The 25,789-nt window shown below is 48.0% G+C and overlaps 1 protein-coding gene across 3 annotated transcripts; it reads left to right on the top strand.

The window, feature by feature from the left end:
- FBXO31 (F-box protein 31) lies at positions 1-21,870 on the top strand (the record flags this gene model as incomplete). Of its 3 annotated transcripts, XM_083870191.1 has the most annotated exons (10): positions 1-379; positions 6,973-7,044; positions 8,786-8,872; positions 13,031-13,107; positions 14,515-14,682; positions 15,325-15,399; positions 16,723-16,832; positions 17,488-17,641; positions 18,209-18,585; positions 19,851-21,870. In XM_083870191.1, 10 exons carry the CDS (start codon positions 1-3, stop codon positions 20,071-20,073), a joined length of 1,722 nt encoding a protein of 573 aa, XP_083726317.1. In that variant the 3' UTR covers positions 20,074-21,870. The 3 variants fall into 3 exon arrangements, with proteins under 3 accessions (XP_083726317.1, XP_083726318.1, XP_083726319.1); XM_083870192.1 differs by lacking the exon at positions 8,786-8,872; XM_083870193.1 differs by lacking the exons at positions 8,786-8,872; positions 13,031-13,107 and having other exon boundaries at positions 273-379.
- Positions 21,871-25,789: the final 3,919 nt, after the last annotated feature.

A 25,789-nucleotide genomic window follows, 5' to 3' on the forward strand; every position in this document is an offset into this window, starting at 1 on the left:
ATGGCGGTGTGCGCCAGGCTGTGCGGTGTGGGGCCGGCCCGCGGCTGCCGCCGGCGTGGAGCGGCGAGAGAACAACGCCGCGGCGCCGCCGACAGCGAGCCCGACACCGATACGGACCCCGAAGAAGCGGGAGGCGGCGGCGTCACGGAGGACGACGAGGCCGCGGAACGCATTGAGGGCGGGCGGCCCCTTCCACCTTCTATCGAGGCCGGCCCGGCCGGGCGGGCCCCGCTGTCCCTATTGGAGCTGCCCCCGGAGCTCCTGGTGCAGATCTTCGGCTCTTTGCCCGGTACCGACCTGCCTAACCTGGCCCGGGTCTGCACCACCTTCCGCCGCATCCTCCGCACCGACACGATCTGGCGGCGGCGCTGCCGCGAAGGTACCGCCCGCCCCAGGGGCTGCACGGGCCGGGGGGCCGGGGAGAGCCTGCCGAGGGGCCAGGAGGACACAGAGAGTGCGATAGAGGGGATGGACTGGCCGTCCTGAAGAGCTGGGGCCGGGGGTGCAGGACAGGAATAAGATTTGGGGGTCCGGCTGTGGGGCTGTGCAGGGGGAGAGGTGATGGGCACATCTCGGGTCCCCTGGGACGGGATCTCTGGGTGGTGGCACTTGTGGCAAAGGGCATCGAGCTGGGGTTGTCCCCCTGAGGGGTGGGATGGGAGCAGGCCCTGGGAGATGATATCTCCATACAGCGTGTCCTTGGGGGAATCCTGGGGACATTGGGATTCCTGGAGCCAGGGATACACCGAGAGCAGAGAGCCTGGAGGAGGCCAGGCCTGCTAACAGCGTCCTTTGGGGAAGTGCAGAGCCAGTTCCAGTTTGGCCTGTGCGTTTTCCAGGAATCCCGTGGTGCAGGATGCTGTGCTGCGCTAATGTGAAAGCCTGGGAGGTGTTTTTTTATTTTTTTTCCTCATCTCTGCTCTGTGAGGCTGCAATTCTCCCTCGTTACTCTTCATCTTCTTCCTCGCACCGCTGTGGCTGCTGTGTGTCCTCTGTTTGTTATTTCAGTCCTGTCCCACCTCCCAAGGGCTGCCTGGCTGTGCTCATCCTCTCTGCCATCCTGCCAGGGGCTCCTGCTGCCAGCACATGAAGTCATGTGTATTTTCCTGTTTGCTTTCTTGGTTTTAATCCCAGTGAGGGCACAGGGATGAAAGGTTTGGGAATGTCAGTGGCTGCCTGCAGTGGGATGCCTGAAACCTTTGCAGGAATGAATTTTGTGCCTTATCAGCACTTATCCAGAGAACCTTTGGGCAACACAAAGGCTGCACCTGGAAAATGTAAACCAAAGCTTTGTTTTGTAATTCAGCATTGTCACAGTATTTTAACATTGATTTTAGGAGACAGGCTAATGAAATGGTGTTAATTCTTATAGTAATATGGAGCCCTCATGGATGTTTGATGAATGGTTTGCAAAACTTCACTGATGAATTATTTTGATAGGTTATGATCCTGGCAAAATGTGTGTATAGAAATCTATGTCACTTTTAACTCTAAGCTAGGCTGGCTTGTAAAAGACCCACTGAATTAGGCCTGATGGGGATTTACATTTATTTATCAAATTCATGTCTCCTCCTTGGATATTCTTTCCAATGGATAAAGCAATGTTCAAAAGCTCAGCTGAAATTTAAGGAAATGAAGGAAACATTGGAATTTGTATGGCTAAAACTAACCTGGACAGGAAGGGAAGGTATCAAGACAATGCTTTTGTCTATGGCCCTGAGCTGATTACCAGGTGAGAGGTGTAGAAACCAAATTTTATTATTTTTGAATGCAGTTTCTCCAGTTTCCCATCATATCCATTCCCAGCAGTGTCAGAGGGTGCTTTGGTGGCTCTGGTGTGGCTGAGGAAGATCCTGAACCAAAGGCAGGTGCCCAAACTCTGCTGAACTCTGCTGAAGGTTTCCTGGCCAAAATCTTCCTGCCATGGTGAAACTGATCCTGAATCTTTTAACCAGCTCTGGTTTTCCAAGCAGTTCCTCAGCTGGACTTCTCAGGCTGTTGGTGGTGCTTTGCATTTTCTCTACTGTGACTTTGAGTAGTTGTACACATGAGTATAAAATTGGGCATTATTTTATAGGTAAATGTCAGATGTTGGAAAAAAAATACATATTTAAAACTTAAAATATTTGTGCTGTGTTTCTGCACAGCCTTACACTGGTGACTGTGTGATAGTCAAACATAAAATGTCATCAATTTTGGTAATTTTTTTGTAATTTTTTCCAAAACCAAACCAGTTCCCATCTGAGGTCAGTGTTTAAGTGTGTATTTGTGTCTGCCTGGGTCTTGTTGTGAGGCTGGCTGTCCTAAAAACAGAACAAGAGCACGTGTGCTTTGCTGGTTTGTTCACTTTGAAGCCTGCCCATGATCATGGAATCACAGAATATCCCGAGTTGGACGAGATCCACGAGGATCATCCGTACCCAGCACGATGTTCCAAGAGCAACTGGGAAACTTCAGCCTGGTGCCAGCTGCATGTGCAAAACCACTTCTGTTTTTAGGAATGCACAGCAGTGCAGAGGCAGGAAAGAATCCTGAAATAGTGAGAGCAGAGAGAAGCCTCTCTGGGAGGAGCTGTTGTTGCAGTGTTTTGTTTTGGCCGGTTTTTTTCCCTCCTCTTGGACAGGAGCAGCTCTGGGTGTGAGGAGCAGCCTGGCTGTGGCCCAAGTTGGATGGAGCCTTCAGTCCTTGCAGTGTTGTTGCCTTGCTCTGCCCTGCTCTGGGCCAGCCCAGCTGTAGATTACACTGAAAACATGCTGTGATTATTCCAAGTGTCCAGAAGACTCGTCTGCCTGACAGTGGAGTGGTTTTTGCTGTTGGTGGAGAGCTGGGATGGAATTGTGTAACACTGACACTGACTGTCAGAGCTGTTGTCCTTTTATCATTGCAACTGTTTGGGGTAAACAATGTCTCTGGATTGCTTCCTTGGCAAGGAGAGGGTTGCAGTCACTTCCATGTTTTCTATAAATAGGAGATTGCTGATCTCTGCAGCAGGAGCAGAATTAAAGCTCGTGTCACCCTGGCTGGTGGCCTGACCTACCTTGATTAACACCTTATAGTCCATTTTTCATTTTTCATTTCTTTCATCTTTAACCAGGACAGGGCAAGTGCAGCACCACACCTGGGAACAGACCAGTAATGCAGAATAACCAGTTCTAGAGCTTGGAAGAAAAGGCTTTTGTTTGTGAAAACAACCTCCAGCAGCTTCTGGGCCTGCTGAAAGTGTCAACCAAGGTGCTGAAGTTTGTGACCTTGAGGTTGTGTGGAAAAAGGAGGGAAAGAAGGGTGGGAAATGTGGTTTGTGCACTCAGTGAGGAGACTTCAGGGTGGGGTTCAGCTCTTGAAAGACTCTGAGGAATCCATGCACAAATGCTGCCACAGCAGGAACCATTTCTGGCAGTGCTGTGCCTTAGTGAAGGTGGCTTTCCTAAGTCACAAGGCTCCAACCTCCCTTTGTGTGAGTGAAAGCATTGTTAGTTTGTGGCTTTTCTTCATCCCTGATGACTTTCCTGGCTTTTAATCTCCAACTTGGCAGTGGTTGGCTGTTCCTCACTGCTCAGGCAGGTGCTCAACACTCTCAGAGAGTCTCAGACTTTCCTGTAAGGTCTGAAGCTGTCCATCCTCTGCTTTAGGTTTTGCATTTGTTGCAGGTGAAATCTCCTTTTCCTTCCCCTGGAAGAAGTGTTTGGGAGAGGACTGGGTGTGTTTTAATCTGATTGCTCAGCCTTTGGAAACAAGAAGCCAATTTTAGTTTTGTCCACCTGGTATTTCAGGGCTTCTAACCTGAGAATCTCCCGTTTTAGTTGTATCTGGAATAATCCAGTGATGTTTTTATCCTCTCTGTTCTGTGCCCAGCCTTGTGAAGATGCATTTATCCAGGGCTAAGTGGAAGATTTGATTAGCCAGGACACAGTGGAAGTTCAGTAAATGGTGAAGGGGATCAAGCTCTGCCAGACATCCTCATTTCCTCAGAATTATGATGTGCACACGCAGCTTCCAGCAGCTCCCTGGCCTTGCCATGCTGGGAAAAGCAGCAGAAAAACAGGAATTTGGGCTTTGATGTGAGCACAGGGGTTTTTCCCAACCTGGGATGGAAGAGCCTTGTTTTTAACTCCAAAATAGTCCATGCAGGGTGAAGGTGACACAGCTTCTTTTGGGGAGGAGCAGGGAATTGTGAGGCTTGGAAGGGCAGGGGATAATAAATACCACTTTGAGAAGTATTAGTGCAGCTCATACCAAATGGAGACTTGCTTTTCTAAGTCCTTTAAATTCCCGTGCGTGTGGCCATGGAAACAGCATCACATCCCTGTGTTTGGGAAATCTGCACTCCTTATAAACCAGCAGCATTTCCAGCTGCTCACTGGGAACTTGAAAACCAATTTCCATCCTTGCTTTGGAAGCAGGATTAAGTAGCCATTTTCCAAAGGTGTGAATTTCGGTGACTATTAACTCCTTGAAATAAAAATACTTTACTCGGTGAGCTCTTGCACTGAGATACATTTCCTTAAAATAGATTTAATTGCACTGAAGTGGAATTTTCCAGGAAGCTCGAGCCCTTCAGATCTTTCTTGGAAAGGGATTTCTGTTCTCTGTAAAGAAAACCTTACCAGTTTTATTTTTCCCTCATTATCTCGAAGCTCTAGTTGCTGTTAATTTATGTCCCTCTGGCCTTCTGGGTTAAAAAGAGATGGCCTTTCTTCTTTATGATATTTAGAGGGGTTTTTTTTAGGCACTGGGAGCCAAAAGATTGATTTTTTTTTTCCCATAAAATGGCCATGCTGGTGTGAGCAGCTGGGTCAGAAGAGCTGCAATAATGCACTTACGGAGCTCAGCCATCACTGTGGCATTTTCACTCTCTGCTGACCAAAACAAGATAAGAATTAGTTCTAAAATGAGTGTTGAAGCACATTAGGATGAGATTATTTTTTTCTTGATAATACAGTCTGGGATAGCTAATGACAAACAACGTGTAGCAATATAGAAACCCTAAATTATTGTATTATTTAGAAGGAATTTGTTATTTGAGTCTTTCCAGCTAAGATTGGAATTACACCCACTTTAATGAAAATTCATAAAATGTCACTGCAGGTTATCAGGGGCCCTTGTGTGAAGCTTTGACATCAAATCCCTTCCCAGCCTGTTATTTGGAGGTAACTGCTGGTGGGGGATCTCCCGTGGCACTAATTTGAGTGATTTATGGATTAGGGAAAAGGCTTGGGGAAAAATCAGCACCTTCTGTGGGAAGAGGGAATCCCTTGGTGCTCAGAGATTCCATTTGGGAAGGATCCTGCACTCCTCCCTTTCCCATGCTGTATAAATCCTTTTCCTGCCTGAATTCCTTGTCCCTGCAGTGGGCAGGGCTCCTCTCACCTGTCCTGGGGCCAGGTGAGTTTTGTTTACCTGCACAAAGAGCTGTTCCTGCCCTTTCGTAAGGACTTTCCACTCTGCTGGGGCCATTCCACGCTGTTCCCTGCATCCTTTGGATGGATTTAATTTACCCTCTCGTGCAGAGCAGTGCTAGGGGGGCTCTGCAGGGCTGGCTCTGCATTCCCAGGCTCCCCTGGAGCTGTGGTTTCATGGCTCTGCAGGGCTCAGCTGGCAGAGCCCCAGCACTAAATGGTTTGTTTGTGCTGGGCTGTTCTTCCTGCGAGCTGAGCTCGTCTGGGCTCTGCTAATTGTGCTTCCTCAGCCCACCCTGGGCTGGAGAACCCTCAGAGCTTCCTCTGGCTTTGCCTATGGAAGTCAGCAGGAATTCTGCCTCTACCCTTGGCATTTTTTTGATGAAGGGCAGCGTGTTTGTTGTGCCCTGTGCCCCCCCTCACCTTTGCTGCTTACCCAGGTTGTGTATCCCATAGAGACAGGCTGCCAATAAACCCTCTCTCATCCTGTGCTTGTATTTATAGACAGGAGGAGGTTGAATTAATTCAGGGAAACTCCTGCTTTTCTCATATTTGCAGCCTGATTTCTCTCCTGCAGCAAATTTCCAGCGTTAGGTGGTGCTTCACAGCCACAGTTGTTAATTCAAGGGCGCTCAGCTGAGGGTAAATTTCATATTTAATGGCTTGATGTGGGTCTGCAGAGATACAGTTTTGTGTTAAATATCTGGCAGGTGTTTGTGCTGCTAAGAAAAGCTGCTGTTTGATCTGTGCTGTTGATGTGTTTGATGTTAAGGAGGGCACTTCTCTGTGCTCAGATCTGTCGGGGTCACTGCTGCAGGCTGGCATCGTCACTGCTGATTTTTTTGGGATCTCCCTCCTCTCATTTCCTCCCTCTGCTCTTCTGAGAATTCCTGGCATCGAGGCATTAATAATTGCTTTTATTTTTTTTTTTTTTTTTGAAGTTTCTTAGAAGTTTGACATCGACTTCCTGAAAACTGAAAGGAGAGAATCTCATTTTCTGCTTCAAAGCTGCTCCGGGATCTCCGACTCCCTTTGTTTTCGGGGGGTTCTGGAAGCAATCAAAGGATCTGACTGTACAACAGCCCTGCCTCAATCTGATCTGCTTTAAGTGTAACCATATTTGTACACGCTGGGGCCTGTTTCATGTCTCTGTTTCATTCTTTTTTCAAGTCTGTGACCTTTCCTTTAGGATCCTAATGAGGAGTTTTCCCCGCCGGGGACCTCGGGGAGAGCAGATAATTGCTGCTCACAGCGGTGATTTGCTGGGAACAGGCAGGCAAATCCCAGCTGGAATGGGGATGTCTCCCACATTTCACACTCTTCCCGGCTGAGGTGTGAGCAGCTGTGACTTTGCTGGGTGTGTTTGTGCCTTATGGTGTGTTTGTTGTTGCAGGCGCCGCTTGTGAGATGTCTTGGAATCCGCGACAAAACCGCATCCAGTTTTTAAAGAAAACATCAGATTTTTGGGCTCCTTTGGCAGCTTTGAGAAAGCACAAATCAGATCTCAATAGCTGATGTCAAGACTGTCAAACCTTCTTGTGCCGGAGTTGACCCTTTTTTCCCTGTGTTGTTGCAGAATATGGAGTGTGTGAAAACCTGAGGAAGCTGGAGATCACAGGAGTCTCCTGTCGAGATGTTTACGCCAAACGTAAGTGAAAAAGCCAATCCAAATCTTGCTTAATGCCAGTTCTGAGAGCGCAGAAATGTTGAATATTTATTAAGCTTTGATGGCAGAAGTTGTTCAGACTCACCTGCAGGGGTTTCATGGGGAAGTTGACATGTTTGGAGATTTATTTAATACCAAGAGTTGGGATTTCTGTGCCTCCCAGCCCTTTGGTGGGAAAAGAGGATGGAATTTAATTTTTTAATTAATTGTATTGAGGGTTTTTCATCCTGTTTTGCCATTTTCAGATCTTTCTAAGGAATTAACAGATATTTTTTCTAAGCCTTGATCTCAGTGAAAGGAAATGGCTGTAGGAGAGTAGGAAAGGGATGAGCATTCCCTGAAGGAAGAGAACCTGGAAGGAGGTGTCTGTGTGTTTTGGGAATGTCTGTGGGTGTGGGACCCTTTAGAACCTTAAAGTAAAAACATCCTCAAGTATTGGTCTTAAATCTGGGAAGAAGAACAGGTAGAAGAGGTTTAATCCCATCTTTCATAGACTTGCTGAGCACCCACAGGAAAATTATTTCATCACCCAATATTTCTCTTTCCCTATTATACACTACACTGGAACTGCCTCATTTTCCTGGCTGGGAGGGCTGAGTGATGCTGAGCCAGCACACAGATGTCCCCAGGGAAATCCCATTAACCCTCGAGGCCTCCCTTAATTCCCATTTAATCCATATCTTTGTGTGGCACTGGTGTGGTGACAGCCACACAGCACATACCAGGTCAGACCTCAGCTCTTCATTGCCATTTTTAGGTGGGACAACATCTCTTCATGACCTGTAGTCCTTTTCACTACATAACTTCCATGGTTCAGAGCTACTGAAATGATATTTTAGTGTTTTTTATGCACAAGTTTTAGGTAAAAATGGCCTTCCTGGCTCAGGACAGTGGTGACTCTCCCAGCCATGGCTGTGGGCAGGGAGGCTGAGGAGAGGGCAAACCTGTGGGATATTTTCCTAATCATTCCCACTGTTTACAGGTTTCCAGAGTGTATTCAGTTTATTTATTTAATAACCTGCAATAAATCTGTCTCACAGTTTCCATGAGTAAGTTTTCAAATCCACAGCATCCATTAGCAAAGGGTCACACTCTGATGTGTGAGCACCACCCCTGTGATGGTTTTTCGTGCCTTTTTGTGTAAGGTCTGTGTTTGGATCCACCCAGCAATCCCAAACAGGGATGGGTATTCCAAAGTGGGAATGCTTGGCAGCTGTTCCTGACTTTGAGGATGCACCATCTCATCTCCTCTGCTCAGACTCTGCACTTTGCCCCGTGCCAGGAGCAGCTTCCTGCTGGTGTCACCCCATTTTCTCTACTGTCCCATAAAATTGCAGAGGAGTTAATTTGGGATTACTGCATGGTCTTTTCCATTCTCTGATTGTGAGAAGTGATGTGGGAAAATGGGAACTGAGCTCGAGTGCCTGAAGGCAGAACTAATCCAAGGCCTGGGCTGCTGTCCATGGAGTGGCTTGGTCTACTTGAGGCAACAGTGCAGAGTTTGAGGAAGGTGGATGCCGTTTGTCAGTAATGTCTGTGGAAATCTGGGACAAGTTCTGTGTGACAAATCCTGCTCACATGAGACTGAGGATGACAGAAACAACTGGGAGCAAACTCAAGAGAGAGCTGGGCTTCCCTACGTGGTCATTCCAGATCCATGGAAGTGTTTGCTGGTCCCAGAGGAGCAGAGTTTGCTGGCACTCACCCTGCTCTGTCTGTTCAGGTATAAACCCACGGGTGAAGTCGGGGCGTTTTATGAAAATCCTGCCCGACTACGAGCACATGGAGTACAGAGATGTTTACACCTGCCGTACGTACCCCGCTGCTGCTGCTGCTTCCTGCACCCAGCACGCCCGGGATGCTGCATGGAGAGTGTGCCCTGGCTTGGAGCAAAGCACTGGGGGTGACAGGGGACAGCCAGGGAGGTGCCACCAGGGGTGGCTGGTGTGTGTCAGAGGACCCTGTGGGGTGGCAGCGTGAGCAGGGCAGGCACTGAGGTGTGCTGGTCTTTTTTTTTTGAGGATCTCGTTGCACAGAACAGGAGCACTCACTCTGCTCGTTGGGAATTGCTCTCCTTTTCAAGGAAATAATTCAGAAACCTTCCCAAAAGCAACTCTGGACTGGCAAAGAGCTTTGTCGTGATTCAAGTGAGGCACAGTGAGATCCACAGTGAAAACTGCTGAGTGTTCCCACAGTAATTCCCTCTCTGCACACTGAATCCCTTTAAGCACCATCTCTGTCTCTAGGAAACATTCTGCTAATGTTTTAAAGATTGGGATTTGCCTTCCTGGGTTTGGATAACCTTTATTTCCCCCTCCTTGTGTTGTGTTGAGGGAGGAATAGTTAAACCCTTGGAGTGCAGGAATTGAGGGGGAAGGACTGATTAGTTTACATCAATTAAGGAAGGCAGGACTATTTGGTGTTTATTTGGAGGGGGTGTTGAGCTGTCTCTGATCCTCCTTTGGGAGACTCCAGTTACTAACTCACTGCTGCTTGGGAATGGAGTTTCTCACACACATTAATGAGTGAGTGGATGCTGCAGAATTAATTCCCTGTGCTGAGGGAAACAACTGAGCAGGGGCCATGCAGGGGAGGTGGTGACTTTAATATGAGTCAGGACAGACCAGCAGCAGGGCTACAGCAGGAATTGGGACAAAGTTTTGGGGTTTGGCAACCTGAGGTGCCTGTCAACACCAGCTCTGTTCTGGGGCTGGATGGGAAGGAGAAGCAAATCCAAGCTGCAAGATGGATTCCTTTGGAGGTTGGGTGTTTGCTCCAAACGTAAATGACATTTAGTGCTCTTCTCTCAGTTGTTATTTCTTTAGCTGCAGCCCCAGACTTCTGATGTGCCCCTTTTCTCTTGGGCTGTGTTGTTTTCCTTGGGGAAAAGCTTGGATGGTTGGACTTGAGGATGATCTTAGAGGTCTTTTCCAACCTAAAGGATCCTGTGGTTCTGAGCCTATGTGGTTTAAGATCCAGTGGCCCTTTTCCCCTCCTGTGTTGTCAGGATTTTCCATGAAAGTCTTCCCTAATTCCTGTTGCTGCAGGGTCAGCCAGGTGAGCTCAGATCACTTTCCCCGGGGCTTTAAGCTCACCTGGATTACTCTGAGCTCTTCCCACACTCAGATCAGGCATCACCAACCTGGGCACTGCTTACATTGTTCCAGCTCATTTTGCTTCTAGAGTCCTTCCTGCATCCCAGGAATCCGGGAGAATTGCAGTGGATTGGTTCTTCCCTGGTCAGGACATTCCCCAGGCAGCCTTCTGTCAGTGGGAGCTTGGCATTCCCTGCTTTTCCAAGCCCATTCCCAGCTGGATTCAAGCCCCTTCCCATCTGAAGGGTGTGCAGAGCTGTTTATGGAACATGGGGAATATCCAGGCTGGATGAAAGTTGTCCTGGAGCATCCACTGGATGTGGTTTTGCTCTTTGGCAGGATGTGGGCTCAGAAATTTGGATAGGCAAGAGACTTCTCCAGTGGAAAACCTTGGAAAAAAGACCTGAGTGCTGTTTTCTTTCGAGGAGCAGGAAGGGAAACAACTGCCAGATCCATCCTGTCTCCTACCAGGAAGAGCCAGAGCTGGAATTCATTAGGTTTTCCCCACAATTAATATTAGCTGTTGTTTTGCTGGAGCTCAGAGACAGCCCAGGCTTGAAAATTGAGCTGTGTTTTGAGACTTGTTTGGGCCTTTGGCCAAGCACCAGCATTTTCCCCAGTAAGTTCTGGAAGTGAATGGGTTTTTTGTTTGGTTTTTTTTTGGCCTCCTGTGTCCAGAACTCAGCTCTATTTCCTGAAATTGCTCCTAACAGGAGCTGGGCTAGCAGGGCCATCCTCATCCCCCTTGGATAGCTTAGTTTTCTGTCCTAAAAAACAATTATAAATTAAAAAAGGCTGGGTTTTATCAGCTCTGTGGCAGCCAGGGGTAGAAAGGACAGAGTGTGGTGGGTGGAGCAGCTCATCCCATTAATTAATGTGTAATTACTGAGCTGGGCGTGGGGTTTGCCTGCTATTTGTGCTATTTGTGCTGCACTTGGGTAAAACCAGGCCATCAGCCTGAAATTGTTTATTGCCCAGGGAAAAAGCTCCTCTAGGCCAGTTGGCAGCAGCTCTGGACATCCCTCCCTGCTGTCCTAAACTTGTGTGGAAGTTCTTGCTGTGGTGGAATAAAAACCTCTCCTGTAGTTCTTGCTGTGTGAAGTAATTAATGCAACAAAGCTGCTGCAGCAGCTGCACTGAAACACAATTCCTCTTTTAAATTGATGCAAACCCAACCTTATTATTCAGGCCACTCCTGGAGGTTAAAATGAGTTATTGTGGCCTTCTGAGTTGGCCGTGGACATTTGAAATATCTTCTTAGCATCTCCATAATGCATAATAAATAAATAATAAATAATAATAAATAATAAATAATGTGCATGTGCTGTTCCTGCCCAAAATGCCAGACTGTGTAATGCCTTCTTGTGCAGGTTGCTGGTTGTATGAGGAAATAGGATGGACAAAAGGGAATTAGATGGACAAGAGGAATGGCTGTGTAAGGACTGCAGGCAGGTCCCATCTCGAAACTTTCCTCACAACAGGAAGTTTTAAGTTCAGTCTGTAAAAGCCCTTTTTTTTTCCTATTTGCTGAAAATATTCCTCTGTTTAGGTGAGATTGGAGGGACAGCTGGCTCTGAGATGAGAAACAGGGAAGCCTCAACTGCTGGAGTAGATTTTGAGTGGGTTTTCTGCTGAGGTGTAGCTGCTTCTATAGAATTTTTAAGGCTGTGACTGATGTGGCCACACACCAGATTCCCTGGAGTGATCCATGTGCTTTGCCCTTGCTCCCAGTGGCTGTTCCTAAGGATGCTTAACTCTGGAGCCAAGTTTGTCCACAAAAGGCACTGAAATGCTTTCAAAACACTCAAATTTCCCTCTTCCTTCCTGCCCTTCCCTATTTTCTGTTGCTTTGCAGTGTGAAGCATCGAGCGCATTTTTGGTATCTGGAGGTGGCAGATGCTTTTATTTGTTTTTAGCTCTGATTATATTGTGTGATTTGCATTGATGGGACTGTGTTGTAAAATTTTTTTTTGGGAATTCCTGCTGAGGTAGGTGATTCTGCCCTTCCACAGGGCCAGGAATAAAGAATATAAACATTTATGAACTTGGGGGAGGCCTCAGCTTGGACACCATCACTTCTCTTGAGTCAATGCAGTTGTGGGTGATATTGGTCAGTGCTGTGTGAAAACTCTATTCCTTCCTTTTATTTCAATTTCTTTCTTTTTTTTCTTTTTTAATATGTCATTATTCATATTATTATTACCACTATCTTGCAATTTGTAATCTACATCCAAGTTTGTTTTTTTTTTAACTCTATGGATCTGGAAGGTATAAAAAGTGTATTTTGAATTCTGTAACCAATTTGCTCCCTTTTATTTTATTTTATTTTTTTTTTTTACTTCAGAAATAGAGTATTTTCTCTCCTTTTATAAATAGAGTATTTTCTCTCCTTTTTCCTGATTAAAAAAAAAAATAAATTAAGAATGTCCAAACATAAAGTTACTTTAAAAAGCAAGTCTGTTGTCTAATTTTTCTATATTAAAGCTTTTAACTAAATATCCTTCATAGATGAAATATGAACTATGCACAGCCCATATTTTCTTAAATGTCAGTTTCCTAATTCTGTAGAAGAAAAAAAAAAAAAAAGGTAGCAAATTGGTTACAGAATTCAAAATACACCTCTTATGCATTCCAGATCCATAGAGTTTAAAAAAACAAAAAAAACCAAAAAAAACCCAAAAAGACAACAAGTTGGATGTAGATTATAAATTGCAAGATAGTGGCAATAATAATATAAATAATGACATATTAAAAAAAAAAAAAAAAAAGAAGAAAATAAATGGAAATAAAAGGAAGGAATAGCATTTTTCATTCCCATAAATCCCAATTTGTGGGCTGGATGTGCTGACTTGCTGTGTCTCCCTGTTCCCCAGTGCTGCACCGCTACCGGCACATCCTGGGCCTGTGGCAGCCGGACATCGGGCCCTACGGGGGACTGCTCAACGTGGTGGTGAGTGCCTGCCTCATCCCGGGCCTTTTGGGGGCTGAGGGGTTTTATTTTACACTTCCCACACCTGGCAGCCCTTCCCAGACCACTGAGGAGTCTCATCAGTCAGCCCTCAAGGGGGTGGTTTGGGCACAGAGGGCTCTGTGGTGTTTCTCAGATCAGGAGGAATTTCTTCACAGGAAAGGTTGTTAAACACAGGAATGGGCTGCTCAGGGAGGTGATGGAATCCCCATCCACCCTGGAGTGGATGTGACACTCATTGCTGTGGGTGGGGATTGCTCACAGGTTGGACTCGATGGTCTTAGAGCTCTTTTCCAGCCTGAATGGTTCTGGGATTCTTTCATCATCACTGCCTTTCTCTAGATAGTTCTTTAATATTCCAGCTCCATGCCAGACAGCCCCAGGAGCAGGCAGAAAACATGATCAGTGTTTGAGGGAAAGGCTTGATTTAGAGTTTGACACTGATATTCCAGTGGCTGGCACAGGAATCTGTTAGTTTACTTCATTTTCTTTGCCTGCAGCTGAACCTTTTGCAAAAGATTTTGCAATTGTGTGGTTGGCAAACCTTTACACCAGCCCTAAGCCTCGTGCAGCAGATGCAGAGTGACACTGGGTGCAAGATCTGTGAAACCTGGCAGCTCTGGTGCTGCTGGGAGAGCAGTTAATGATCAACATTTGCCTCTGAGCTGGTGAGGGCTGAGCCAGGAGTTTGCCTGGAGCCCTTGTTCTCTGCACCAAGGATCAACAACTGTCAGGCTGGAGCAGAACAAATCACGAGGCCTTTGGGTTTTGCAATGTTCTGTTGCATGAACTGGTGTAGGAGGGCATCCAACTGCATCAGTGCTCCTCCCCTGTGACCTTAAAAAGGCTTTGTGGCACTGCCCTGCCTTGGTCTCAGAGCTCTCTGTTTGGGGAATATCCTGTCTCTGGAATTGCAGGCCCTTAGGGGAAGGATTCTGTTAGGTGTGCAGGAAAGGGGCTGGCACTTGTACCTCACCTCCCTGTGTTCTCTGAGTAATAAAGCCAAATAATTCCTCGTCTAAAAAGCAGGGAGAGTCATGGGAAGCAGAATTCATCTGCTGGAATATCTGCCAGCAGGAGCTCTCAGACCAATTAGAGTCTGACTTGCTGTGTGGTCTTTCCCTCTGGATCCTGCACTCCAGGCGAGTCATTTGCAGCAATAAAGGCCTGAGCTTTTTCCAGTGGTGCAGGAAGCCTTGTAAAGAAACCCTCTTCACCCAGGGAGTGCTGGGAGTGCGTATGGTCTGGGTTAATGGCTGGAAATGTTTGGGAGTGCAGGAAACTGTTGTGCAGCTCCTGCCCTGGGCCATGAGGGCAGGATTTTGCTGCAGACTCCTGAGGAATCATGCAAAGCTGATCCCGTGGGCTTTGTGCCCTGTCCCTCTGCAGGTGGATGGTTTGTTCATCATAGGCTGGATGTACCTGCCCCCTCATGACCCTCACGTGGATGATCCCATGAGGTTCAAGCCCCTCTTCAGGATCCACCTGATGGAGAGGAAATGTGCCACGGTGGAGTGCATGTATGGCCACAAGGGACCTCATAATGGCCACATCCAGGTGAGCTCCTCTGCCTCCCTCAGCACTGTGTGTGCACACTTTGGCTCTGGAAATGGATTCATCAGAAAGCCGGGAGGATTTTATTTCAGAGATCTGGCTTTCACCACCCTGCTGTGTGTGCGGGCATCAGCTTTACACTCATTATGTGTCTGACAAGTTGCGTGGGCTGTTCCCTGCTCTGAATTTGTTCCCTGGCAATGGCACAGCCAGGCTGTTGTGCTGTTTTCTGTTGGGCTGGGGAGAGGATGTGTAAAGTAGCCTTGGGCAGGTGGTGAGTGTGCCCAGGCAGACACAGACCTGTTCTGCAGCTCTCTCCACGGTGAGACCTTGAGAAGGTGATGCAGCACCCGTTGGATGCTTTGAAAAGCTTTCCTGTCAGGCTGTTTGTTTTTCTTTAAAGGAGGAAGCTGAAATAGGGAAGCAGCTTAAAACTTATTTTCATTAGAGTGCATTGAGGTTTTATTGCTTTTATTTCTCTGTTCTGTAGCTGTTGCACTCGGTAGCAGTGAATGATTTCTCTGTTGTAGCAAATCCAGTAATGTTTGTTTTGTAATTTACTGTGAGCAGCGTTAGCTACATCATCCAAAGCATCTCTAAATAGATGTATAACCTGTGTTCAATTCTCCTCCCTGGTAACTACAGATTGTAAAGAAGGACGAGTTCTCCACCAAGTGCAACCAGACTGATCACCACCGGATGTCAGGGGGCAGGCAGGAGGTGAGTGCTGTGCAGGGCTCTGCACTGAGCCTCTTTGTGTGTCCCCTTCTGAGATCAGCTCTCAGCTGGGCTCTGGGAGCTGCCCTTCTGATTCCTGTGTGATTGGGCATGTATGAACCCCCAGGCTGGGAGCTTTTGGCTGATTCCTCGTTTTAGGCAGTTTTCTGTGTCAAGGTGCTCTTTGAGCCCCTATTTTGATAACAGACCTGTCTAGAGAGGGTCAGCAGCACATCCTGGACATCAACAACACTCCAGGCACTGATCTCAGTGGCATTGCTGTCTGTATAATTAAGACCTTTTGAGCACAGTGAGCACCAGCTGCATTTGGATACCTTCCCACTGTTTGCCTTGCTCGAGGGATTAAAAGCTTCATTTGGTTGTTTCTCCTGTGTCTGTCAGCTCTACCCAGCAAGGCAGAATCCTGGCTGAAATACCTGTGTATTTAAATGCAGGTATAAATGTCAGGATGAGTACCTGTGCCAGGTACTGCTGCTTTGCTTCCAGCTGGTTCCACGTGACAAATCTGATACTTCAGCTCCTTCTGTAAAATGTCTGTAAATGTCTGTCTGCTAATGGGAAACAGCTGGGTGAAAGGTTTAGTTAAGTGTTTTCTGGTGCTGGAGCAGATGAGAAATGCTTTAATACTTTCAAAGCACTACGTTAAGTGTGCGTGGCATTATGGAAATTGGAGGATCTGGCTCGGGAAGATAAAAGAGGCAGGTTTGGAATATCACTTGGCAGGCTGCTATCTCAGTGTAAGCTGTTATCACACCAACTCATGGCAGGGTATTAACTTGTCAGAGCTGCAGTTGGGGTACTTCAGGAGATGCTTTCAAAGCACCCTTTGGATTTAGATGCATCAGTATTAAATCAGCAGGATTTAACCTCCTAAACCCTCGGTGCTTTTCAAAAGCTTTTTTTCTTTTGTGTTGAACGTGTCAGGACGGGGCACAGGAGTCAGCTTGTGGGCACACAAATGAGTTACTGTGAGAGAAAGAGTAGATGAACCACTCTGCAGTAACAGGCCATGCTCATGCCTTTATTCTGAGGAGGTTTATGTTTCTACCTGGGATTTATTTGAAGGGGAGCCTGTTTATGGTGTGATCACTGCCAGGTACCATAATCACCATTTGTTAAGCACATTTCCAAGCCAATATATGCTTGTTCCCCAATCCAGCCACATTTCCCTGTCTCTGGCAGAGGATGTGCCCTGTCTGTGGCTCTGCCAGTGAAATGTGCTGTCACAGAGTCACACAGTGAAGTCATCCTGGGGCACATCACTGGAATGAGCTCATCCTCCCCCTTTTTCTCCTCGTGCTGCAGGAATTCCGGACGTGGCTGAGGGAGGAGTGGGGTCGGACTCTGGAAGACATTTTCCACGAACACATGCAGGAGCTCATCCTGATGAAGTTCATCTACACCAGCCAATATGAGTAAGGGCTGCTGCAGCTTCACCAGCACACTGCTGGAGCATTTTTACCCCGAGGTGGGGTTTTCCATGGGCTTTCACAGCCAGAGCAGTGTTGTGTCTCTGCAGTGCTTCCCAGCTGTACAGGGAGATGAGGTGCAATGACAGCAGTAGGAACAGGATTCCAAGTTCTACACAATAACTATGCACAGTAAGGTGCTTTTGAGTCATTTAACTCTGTTTAATTTGAAGACAGAGCAAACGCCTGTGATCCCAAGGAGTGTCTGGTTATTATCCATATTAGTCAGCGTGCTCTGTGGTGCAGGAATTAGAGAGTCCCTGAGAAACTGGGGATTTTAACCATCTCTCTAGGCTTCTATTAGCAGCCACCTCACTGTAGCAAATGTTTAAATATGCTTCACTCTCAGGTTCTCTGGGAATCTCAGGAGCTGAGGAAGTTTCTTTGCTGCAGGAATCTCCTGGCGTGCTCATGAGGACGGTGGGGAAAGAAGCACAGGGAGGGCAGAAAAGAGCTCTAAAGCAAATCCTGAGCTTGCTGAAAACACAAATCCTGCCTTGACAACATCCTTAAGCTGTTTGAGGAGCAGAATGCAGACACATTGCTGCTGGGGAGAGGTTTTTTTTCTTGACTTCTCTGATGGTTTTTTTCTCCTGCACAGCAACTGCCTGACGTACCGGCGCATCTACCTCCCCCCCAGCAGCCCTGACGACCTCATCCAGCCCGGCCTCTTCAAAGGCACCTACGGCAGCCACGGCCTGGAGATTGTCATGCTCAGCTTTCATGGGAAGAAAGCCAAGGGCACCAAGATCACTGTGAGTGCATCTTCCTTTCTCTCAGGTGCTTGTGAAAGTGTTCTCAGTGATGTGGATGCACAGGAGAGATTTCTGTCCAAGAGCTGGCAGCCCAAACCCTGTTCTCTGTGGAGATTGGTGGCACTGGGTGAATCTCAGCACTTGAAAAGTAACCAGAAGTTGCTCTGCAAAGTTTCTCCTGGCTCCCCCTTCTTTTCCTCTCCCTTCCAGCTGCTTTCTGTGAGCAGCTGGCAGCAGGTCACTGGAGATCCTCTGTGTGTGTGTGAGGAGCAGGTACCAAGTGTTGGCAGCTCTTCACTGAAGTCAGGCAGGGGAGTTCCTTCCTCCCTGCAGGGAGGGATTCCTGTGAAATGCAGCTGCAGATTTGACTTTCTTTCACCCTTGCAAGTACAGCTTTTGATTTAAAGTTCTGGGAAGGGGAAAGCAGAAATGTCAAGGAAAAGCAAACAAGGCCCAAAGAGGGATTTTTTTGTTGCCCTGGGTAGAATCGGGTGAACTATTAACAAGTTCAGTGATGGCTGTACAACACCTGGTGTCTGCAGCTGTGCTGCTCCCTCCTGTCCCTAGGGAGATCCCAACATCCCAGCTGGACAGCAGACTGTGGAGATAGACCTGGCACATCCCCTGCAGCTGCCTGACATCGAGAACCTGCGAGACTTCAGCGAGCTCTCCCGCATCGTGCTGGAGGTGCAGGAGCAGGTCCGGCGGGAGGAGCAGGAGCGCGAGCAGCGGCAGGAGGGAGAGGAGCATTCCCAGCAGGCTGCCTCCCAGCCTGCCAGTCCCCTGGGAGGAGGAGGAGGAGGAGGAGAAGGTGCTGAGGGGGAAGAGACTGCAGCTGGGGCAGAGGGGACAACCCAGGACAAGGCCCCAGCTTCCCAGCCCTTCGTGCTGCCCATGGGAGTGATATCGAGGAATGAGGATTATCCCCGGACCTGCCGAATCTGGTAACTGGTGGTTTTATGGCTGATTCATTTTTGAAAGGGAAGGGGGAGTCTTTGAGGTGTGTCCTGTATTTGTGTGCCTTTTACCTACCTGTGGGTCCCCCCAGCCCCTTGGGCTCAGATTTCACAGAATCCCAGAAGGGTTTGGGTTGTAAGGGACCTAAAAATCCCATCTCGTCCCACCCCTGCCATGGGTGGGGACACCTTCCACTAGACCAGGTTGCTCCAAGCCCTGTCCAGCCTGGCCTGGGACACTGCCAGGGATGTGGAATCCACAATCTCTGATTCCTGCCTCTGCTGCCCAATTTCCCATGCTTTGGTTTGTCCCCTCTCTCCCCATGCAGTCATCTGCCATCCCACTTCCTTGCTAGATCTACTTCAGAAGCTGCCACCTCTCCTGAATTCCACACCCCCACCTTTTTTTTGGTGTGTTTTATGTCCCAGAGCTGCTTAGCTTATATATTTAGAACTCTTCAAGCTGCTTCCCATTGCTGTGTGTGTCATTCATGTTCCTTGGCTGTGGGAGCACAGTGCTCTCTCCCACCTTTCCCTGCCTCTGGTGCCTTGGGGCAGCCCTGGCAGGAGCTGAGCACCCCAAGCAGGAGGTGCAGGCATGCAGAGAGCTGTGCTGAATGAGAGCTGGAGCTGGTGAGGCAGCACACTAAATGAAGTGTGGAAAAAGAACCCAAAAGCTGAGGCTTAGGTAGGTGACCTTCAGCCAAACATCTGTGCTCATGGAAAAAAAACCTCTCCAGAGCTGGTTAATCCCAGAAGGCTCCTGCTGTCACAGCTCAGTTGTGTTTGGATAAAGCCCTGCTCCACCTGCTGCTTGCTCAGAGCTTTGACTGACCTTTATTCCTCCTCAGGTCCTGATAGATTTTTTTTTTTTTTTTTTTTTTTAGATTTTTCTCTCCCTTCCCTTACGTTTTGCCTTTCTGGTCTCATTTTCAATATGCCTTTGACTTTCCTGGGAGGGTTGAGCCTATGCTGATCCTTGAGTTAATCTCAGATGGGTTTAGGGGGCTGAACTACTGAAAAACCCAGCTTTGGTGTGCAGGTGCTAATTAGGATAACCCAAAGCAGGAACCTGCAAACAGCAACGGGGAGCTCCTTGTCTTAATAGAAAAACTGGGTGTAAAACTCTCTGTCATGTCACACCCAGCAGAGTGGCTTCACCAGAGCTTTGTGCTGACTTTTTTTTTTTTAACTAAACACTGTGGCTGATGCTGGCAGTTCTCACAGCTGTTTTTATCCTTCACCCCTGGCAGTTTTTACGGGACGGGGCTCATCGCTGGCCACGGCTTCACCAGCCCCGAGAGGACGCCGGGGGTGTTTGTCCTGTTCGACGACGATCGCTTCGGCTTCATCTGGCTGGAGCTGAAATCCTTCAGCCTCTACAGCCGCATCAAGGTCTCCTTCCAGAACGCCCAAGCGCCTTCCAGGGAGGCCTTTGACGAGATGCTCAAGAACATTCAGTCCCTGGCTACTTGAATGAGTGGTTGGTGAACGGACAGGGCTCGGGGTGGCAAAGGCTGCTGCGCTCCCCGGCTGGGGTGGGGAGTCCTGGCTCTGGGTACCTCTGGATAGAAGCATGCACTTTGAATAAAAAAAGCCTTTTGACCCCAAATGTCCACACATCCCAGTTCAGACATGCCCTTTTCCTCTGTGCCACTCCACGCTGCTTCCCAGCAGTCCTTGTTTCCCAGTCTGTGCTTTGGAGAGCTGAAGGGATCCTGCACAGGAGGGAACAGACTTTTCTTAGTGTAAAAAAAAAAAAAAAGAATGTATTAGGACAAAACCAATTTCTGGTCAGAGCTGGACAGAGGAACAGGCAGTGAGAAAGCTCATCCTCCCCTCCAGAAACCTTTCTGTGGGTGCAGCATTGCCAGGAGAGGCTGGTGTGGTACCTGCACCCTTTGCTTGCTGATTGGAGTGTGTGTTTTCCTCTGGAGAATTCTCTCAGCAAGGGCAGGATCCCCACTGCAGATGAGTGTGTGCAGCATTGTCCTGGCTTCTGGAGCTTGATGGATGTGCTGTCCCTGGGTGTTTCCCTGAGACCAGAGATGATTTTTTTTTTTTCTCCTTGCAGGATCTGGGTGTGGGACTGGAGATGGGTGTAAACTGCAAAAGCTCTGATGTGTTGAGACTGATTTGTACCTGAAAAGTTTTCTCAAATCTTGTAAAATGGGTCTTAAAAGGCACAGGAAAGAGCAAAAAGAAACCCAGCTGTGAGATGAGCCCAGGAGGCTCCAGATGGGCAGCAGAAAGTGTCACATGTCACACATGTCACTGTGTGACCCCAGGGGTGCCATTCCTGTCCAGGTTGCCCTTCAGAGTCCAGAGTGACAAGGGATTGTCCTTGGATTGTGTGGCTTGTTGTGGCTCATGGAACTCCCTTCTTTTCCCTTTCTAGTTGCACTTGTTTCATCCCAGATGATTTTGTGGCAGATCTGAGCAAGGGAGCAGATTTCCCTTTAGCCTGTGCTGTGCAGGGAAATCCTGCCCAGTGCTCATCTGCAGGCTGTGAGTTGTGCTAGAAACCATCAGCTCTAACACAGCCCTTTGTTGCAGCTGCCCTCTGGCTGTGATCACAAACTCCTTCTCTTCTCCCCAGATCAGTGTCTAACAAAACCCTGCCTTTACATCTCTGCAGTTTTAGGTCTGTAAATGTGTCTGTATCTGTGCTGGGAGGTTTCAGGCCCCTTCTGGGGAGAAGTTTCAATCCCTATCTGGTTCCAGTGCCTGTGAGCAGCTTTTATTCTCTCTCTCACAAGGGCTTTTTGCCATTTCTGCCTCTCATGTGTTCCCTCAGCTGTGTGAGAACCCAGCAGAGACAAGGAGCAGCAGCTCATGTCCCTCACAGTATTAATTCCTGTCTCTCTGGAGAGACTTCTCCAAACCTCTGGGAATTTCAAGGTGATTTTAGGGCACTTTTTGCTTTGTTTCCTGCAGCTTTGTGAGGAGTGGCAAGAGCCAGTGGGAAGAGCCATTTGGGTGCAGGTTTCTGGGGCAGTGAAGATCTTCAGTGTTGGGTTAATGGTTGGACTCGATCTCAGAGATCTTTTCCAGCCTAAATAATTCTGTGATTAGGACTTTATTTGGTATCTCAGTGTTTATCTTGGAATTTGCTGTTAGGCTGCTGCAGTTCTGCCTTGTGTTGTCCCTAACAGCCCACAGGGATGGGGGATGTTCCCTTGGGCAGCTGTTCCCATTGCCTGTCCCTAAAACCAGCTTTTCTTCAGCTGCATCCATAGCTCTGATTGCAGATTCCTCCCCACAAAAAAATAATCCTAAAGTTTTACACAACTGACTTGATAATTTTTGCTTTTAGCTTTTAAATTAAGATTAATTTTTTTAAAATGAAGATTTAAATCCAGATTGCATCAACTGCCCTGCAAGTACCTGAGGCTTGAGTCACTCTCCCAAGTACTGACCTGTCTGTCACCTCTGTCCTTTGTCACCTGGGCAAGGTGTCACCTGTTTGCTGTTGGCACAGGTTGTGCATCTGCTTTTCTCCAGGCTTTTTGTCCCTTCTGGACCTTTCCAGTTGCAGTGCCAAGAGTCTCCTGAAGGCCAGACCTGCTTGGCTGGCAGGAGAGAAGGGTTTTGGTGTGCAGGCTGATGATGCCTTGTGGGATTTTCCCAGCTCTGCCTCGCCTCTGTAGTGGCATCTTTTTATTTATAACTCACCTGGCTGGCCTCAAAATGTCAGGATAATTCCTGATTAAAGGCAGAACTGCTGGTACCCCCTGGCTTCGTTCTGTCTGGAGCAAGTTTTGTATTAATATTCCTCCTCTGATGCCTTTTCTCACCTCCTGCTGCTCCAAGCCTGGCAGGCTTTTGTGGCATTTCAGAAGGAAATTCCCTCTGGTTTGGCTGAGGGTGAGGAAAGCTGTGAAGATGGATTTGGGAATTCTGGGGATGCTTCCTTTGTGCTTGGCTCTGTCAGTGCTTCCAGAGCAAAGCAGAGTAACACAGAGTTAAAACTCAGCTCTGGAATCTTTAGAAAAAGGGAGATTTAGGAGATTTAGGAGCAAGATTTGGATCTTATCACCCCTGGCCAAGGGGGATGTTCCTGCTTTCCCAATCCTGCCTTTCCTCGTGGGAAGCTGTGCTGACAGGACAGGGCTTTGCTGTGCTTGCTACAGGCTGTCCCACCCCCTGCACAGCACTGCATCTCTCACTTCTTGCCCAAATCCCACTTTCCCAGCCCGTTGGGATCTTTGTGTGAGCTGTTGACAGGGATAATGTTGTGCTGGGGCCCTGCAGATGGTGATCAATCTCTGCTGCCGACGTCTCCTCGTCCTTTTGGCTCTGCAGGAAATCTCGGGGACATTTGGCTGGATTTCTGTATCCCAGATGGGTGGAAAGTGCTGGCGAGGATGGAAAACAACTTGTCAGGGGTAGGAATACTCTTGGCAGGAGCATTTTGGATTAAACAAAGCCTTTGCAGGGAGGTTGCAGAGCCCCAGTGGCCACTGCAAGACCTGGAGCTGAATTCTGGCTTGGGGAAAAGTGTCTAGTTCATGTGCTGGGGACGAGTTCTGCTCCTCCATCCTGTTCCCTGTGTTGTCAAAACACATGGATTTGGCCAGCTGGAAAACAGGAACATCAAAGCTCCAGTTTGTTTGCCTTGGGCTTGATTTGAGAGCTGTGAATGTGGTTGTGGGAGACTCCACGGGGATTTGTCAGGCTGGATTTTACTGAGGAGAAGGAGGAAAAAGGATGGAATTGTTTGTAAATTTGGGTGTCAGCTGCCCTGGAATGGGACAGCTGCAGTGAGAGGGCAATTCCTTAAGGAAATGTGTGCTGGGGAGAAAGGGAATTCTGTGCAAACATTCCTGGAGGTGTCAGCTCCCAGGAAAAGCCCAAACCACAGCTGGCTCAGCGTTCACTTTCCACCAAGGATGACTTTCTCTTGCTTTTTATTCATTTAAACCTAGTGGAACTCGATGGGAGTGTTGGGTGTTGTGTGGAAATGGGTTGTTTTAGGCTCGACTTGCTTAGTTTAGGGAATGATAATGTGTTTAAACTCTTGTCTTGTAGCTGGCTGCTCCCGTGGCCAATAATCCTCTGTGGTGTTCAGCTGCCAAAGGCTCGTGCTGCCCTTCCCAGTGGGACAGTGAATTATTTGGGATGTGGAGTGGGAGGGAGAGGTACCAAACTGTGAGTGCCACTGACCTTTGGGTGCTTTGTGTGCTGAATTAAAATGTGTGGTGTTGTTGTTTTTTTTTTTTTTTTTTTTTTTTTTTTTTTTTTTTTTTTTTTTTTTTTAATTTTGTTTGGATTGCAATCTTTGGAACTTTTGAGGCAAAAAGAGCACTCGGCTCGACTGTGTTCATCAGCTTAATTAAAGCAATCTGCACTTTTGTTTTGTCATTGATTACTCCCCCTTTCCCTGTTCCCGTGTGTATTTTGCACTCACCACTTTATCATGACACTGATGGATTAATTTGGGCATTTCCTGTAGGTTTTGAGTGTGGGTAAGTCTTTATAAAAGTATTAAAAATGAAGGTGAAACACAAATCCCTGCTTTGTACAGAGGGCAGTGAGAGGAAACCACTGGGCATCCACCACCACAAAACTCCATGTGGAACATGAGCAGTTGTGCTTCAACCACCTCACCTGTCCAAGGGCTGTGGGGGTTTCCCTGTCCTGTTCCTGGTGGCTTTGAGAGGAATGGGCTGTGTAAAATCAACACCTGGCCTAATTCACCCCAGGTTTTGGAAAGCTGAGCAAGCCCTGTGTGTTACTTTTACACCTGATCATTGTTACCCAAGGAGCCTTTTCCAATTTCAAACAATAAAAAGCAAAGTTTTGTGAACTTAGTCCTGTTTGCTTCTTTTTTTCCCCCCCCCCTTGTTGGGCCAGTTCCACCCTCGTGACGTGCAGCAACGTGGGATAGGAAATAATTTTCCCTTCTCGGTGAGCAGTTCTGATTTCCTGAAGATGTGAGACAAATTCACACTCCCTCCAGCCCTGCACTGGTTTTTCAAACGATTCTGTGGAAGTTTCATGAGCTCAGCTGCCACCAAGGAGCTTTTCCTCCTCCTGCTGCAGCTCCTGTGCCAGCCCTGTGTTCCTTCTCCTGCCTTTCCTGCAGGGAATGTCGTGTTCTGAGTTTTGCAGCCAAATTTTGCTGGTGAATTCCCTGGCAGCTGATTCTTTTTGAGAACAAACCCTGGCAGTGGAGCACTGGACTCCCCAAGTTCAGGCATGAACTCCTAATCTGGAAATGCTTCAGTGCTGCTGGTTAATCCAGGCTGGAGTGCTCTGTTACATCTCCCCAGTGCTGTCCTCTGAATGTCTGGCATCTTCCATTTCCCCCTTTTTATATATATTTTATATTTTTCTATATATTTTTATATCACCAATGCCTTCCCCTCATCCCTGCCATGATTTTGTGGTGCTGCAGCCCCGTTTGAGTGTTCAACCCTCAGCAAGGCAAGAGCAAAACACAATTTCAGTAATTCCTGCCAGATGTTTGGCCTTGGAGCAGCACAAATGTGGTTTCTCAAGTGGCAGCTTTGCTGACTCCCAGCCACAGCCACCTCCCAAGTGCTGGATTTGGAGCCTCCCTCTCCTTCCAAGGAGCCTTTGCAGGGCTCAGCTCCTTTACTACAACCCCAGGGCAAGGAGTGAGGAGCTCCCTGAGACCTCCAGAGATGTTCCTGGTGGCCAGGTGGGCTCCTCCTCCCAGCTCAGTGATGGATAAACTGATTTTTCCATCTGCTGGGGGTCAAGTCCTGACTGTCCCAGCTGTTCAGGGCTGTTCCCAGAGCTGTTGGCTCAGAGGCTGAGGCAGTGCAGGGGTGAATTATTCCCCCTCTGACAGGACAGGCACATCCCACACTGATTTAGGGACATCATCTGCTCTCAGGGGTGTCTCTGCTCCACCGAAAAGGCCCCAACATTCCTGCACAGCATTCCTGCCTCTTCCTACCTGGTCCTAAAACCCACAAGGCTTTTGCTTCCAGACAGGAAGGAAGGTAGATCTCCATTCTTAAAGCCACAAATATGAGCCTGAAATCATTTCCCAGTGTGAGCCCAAGCCCTGGCAGCAACTGGAGCCTTTTCCTGGGGTTGTGACAGCCTCAGGCTCTGCCATTCCCTCTGCCTTTCACCCCACCTTGCTCTGTGATCCAATTTTCCAGCTCCCAATACTTTGGGAAGCACCTGAACAGGAGGAATGTTGGGCTCTGCCCTC

This window comes from Zosterops lateralis (genome assembly GCF_965231275.1).
Source record: "Zosterops lateralis genome assembly, chromosome: 12".
NCBI classification, from domain to species: Eukaryota; Metazoa; Chordata; class Aves; order Passeriformes; family Zosteropidae; genus Zosterops; species Zosterops lateralis.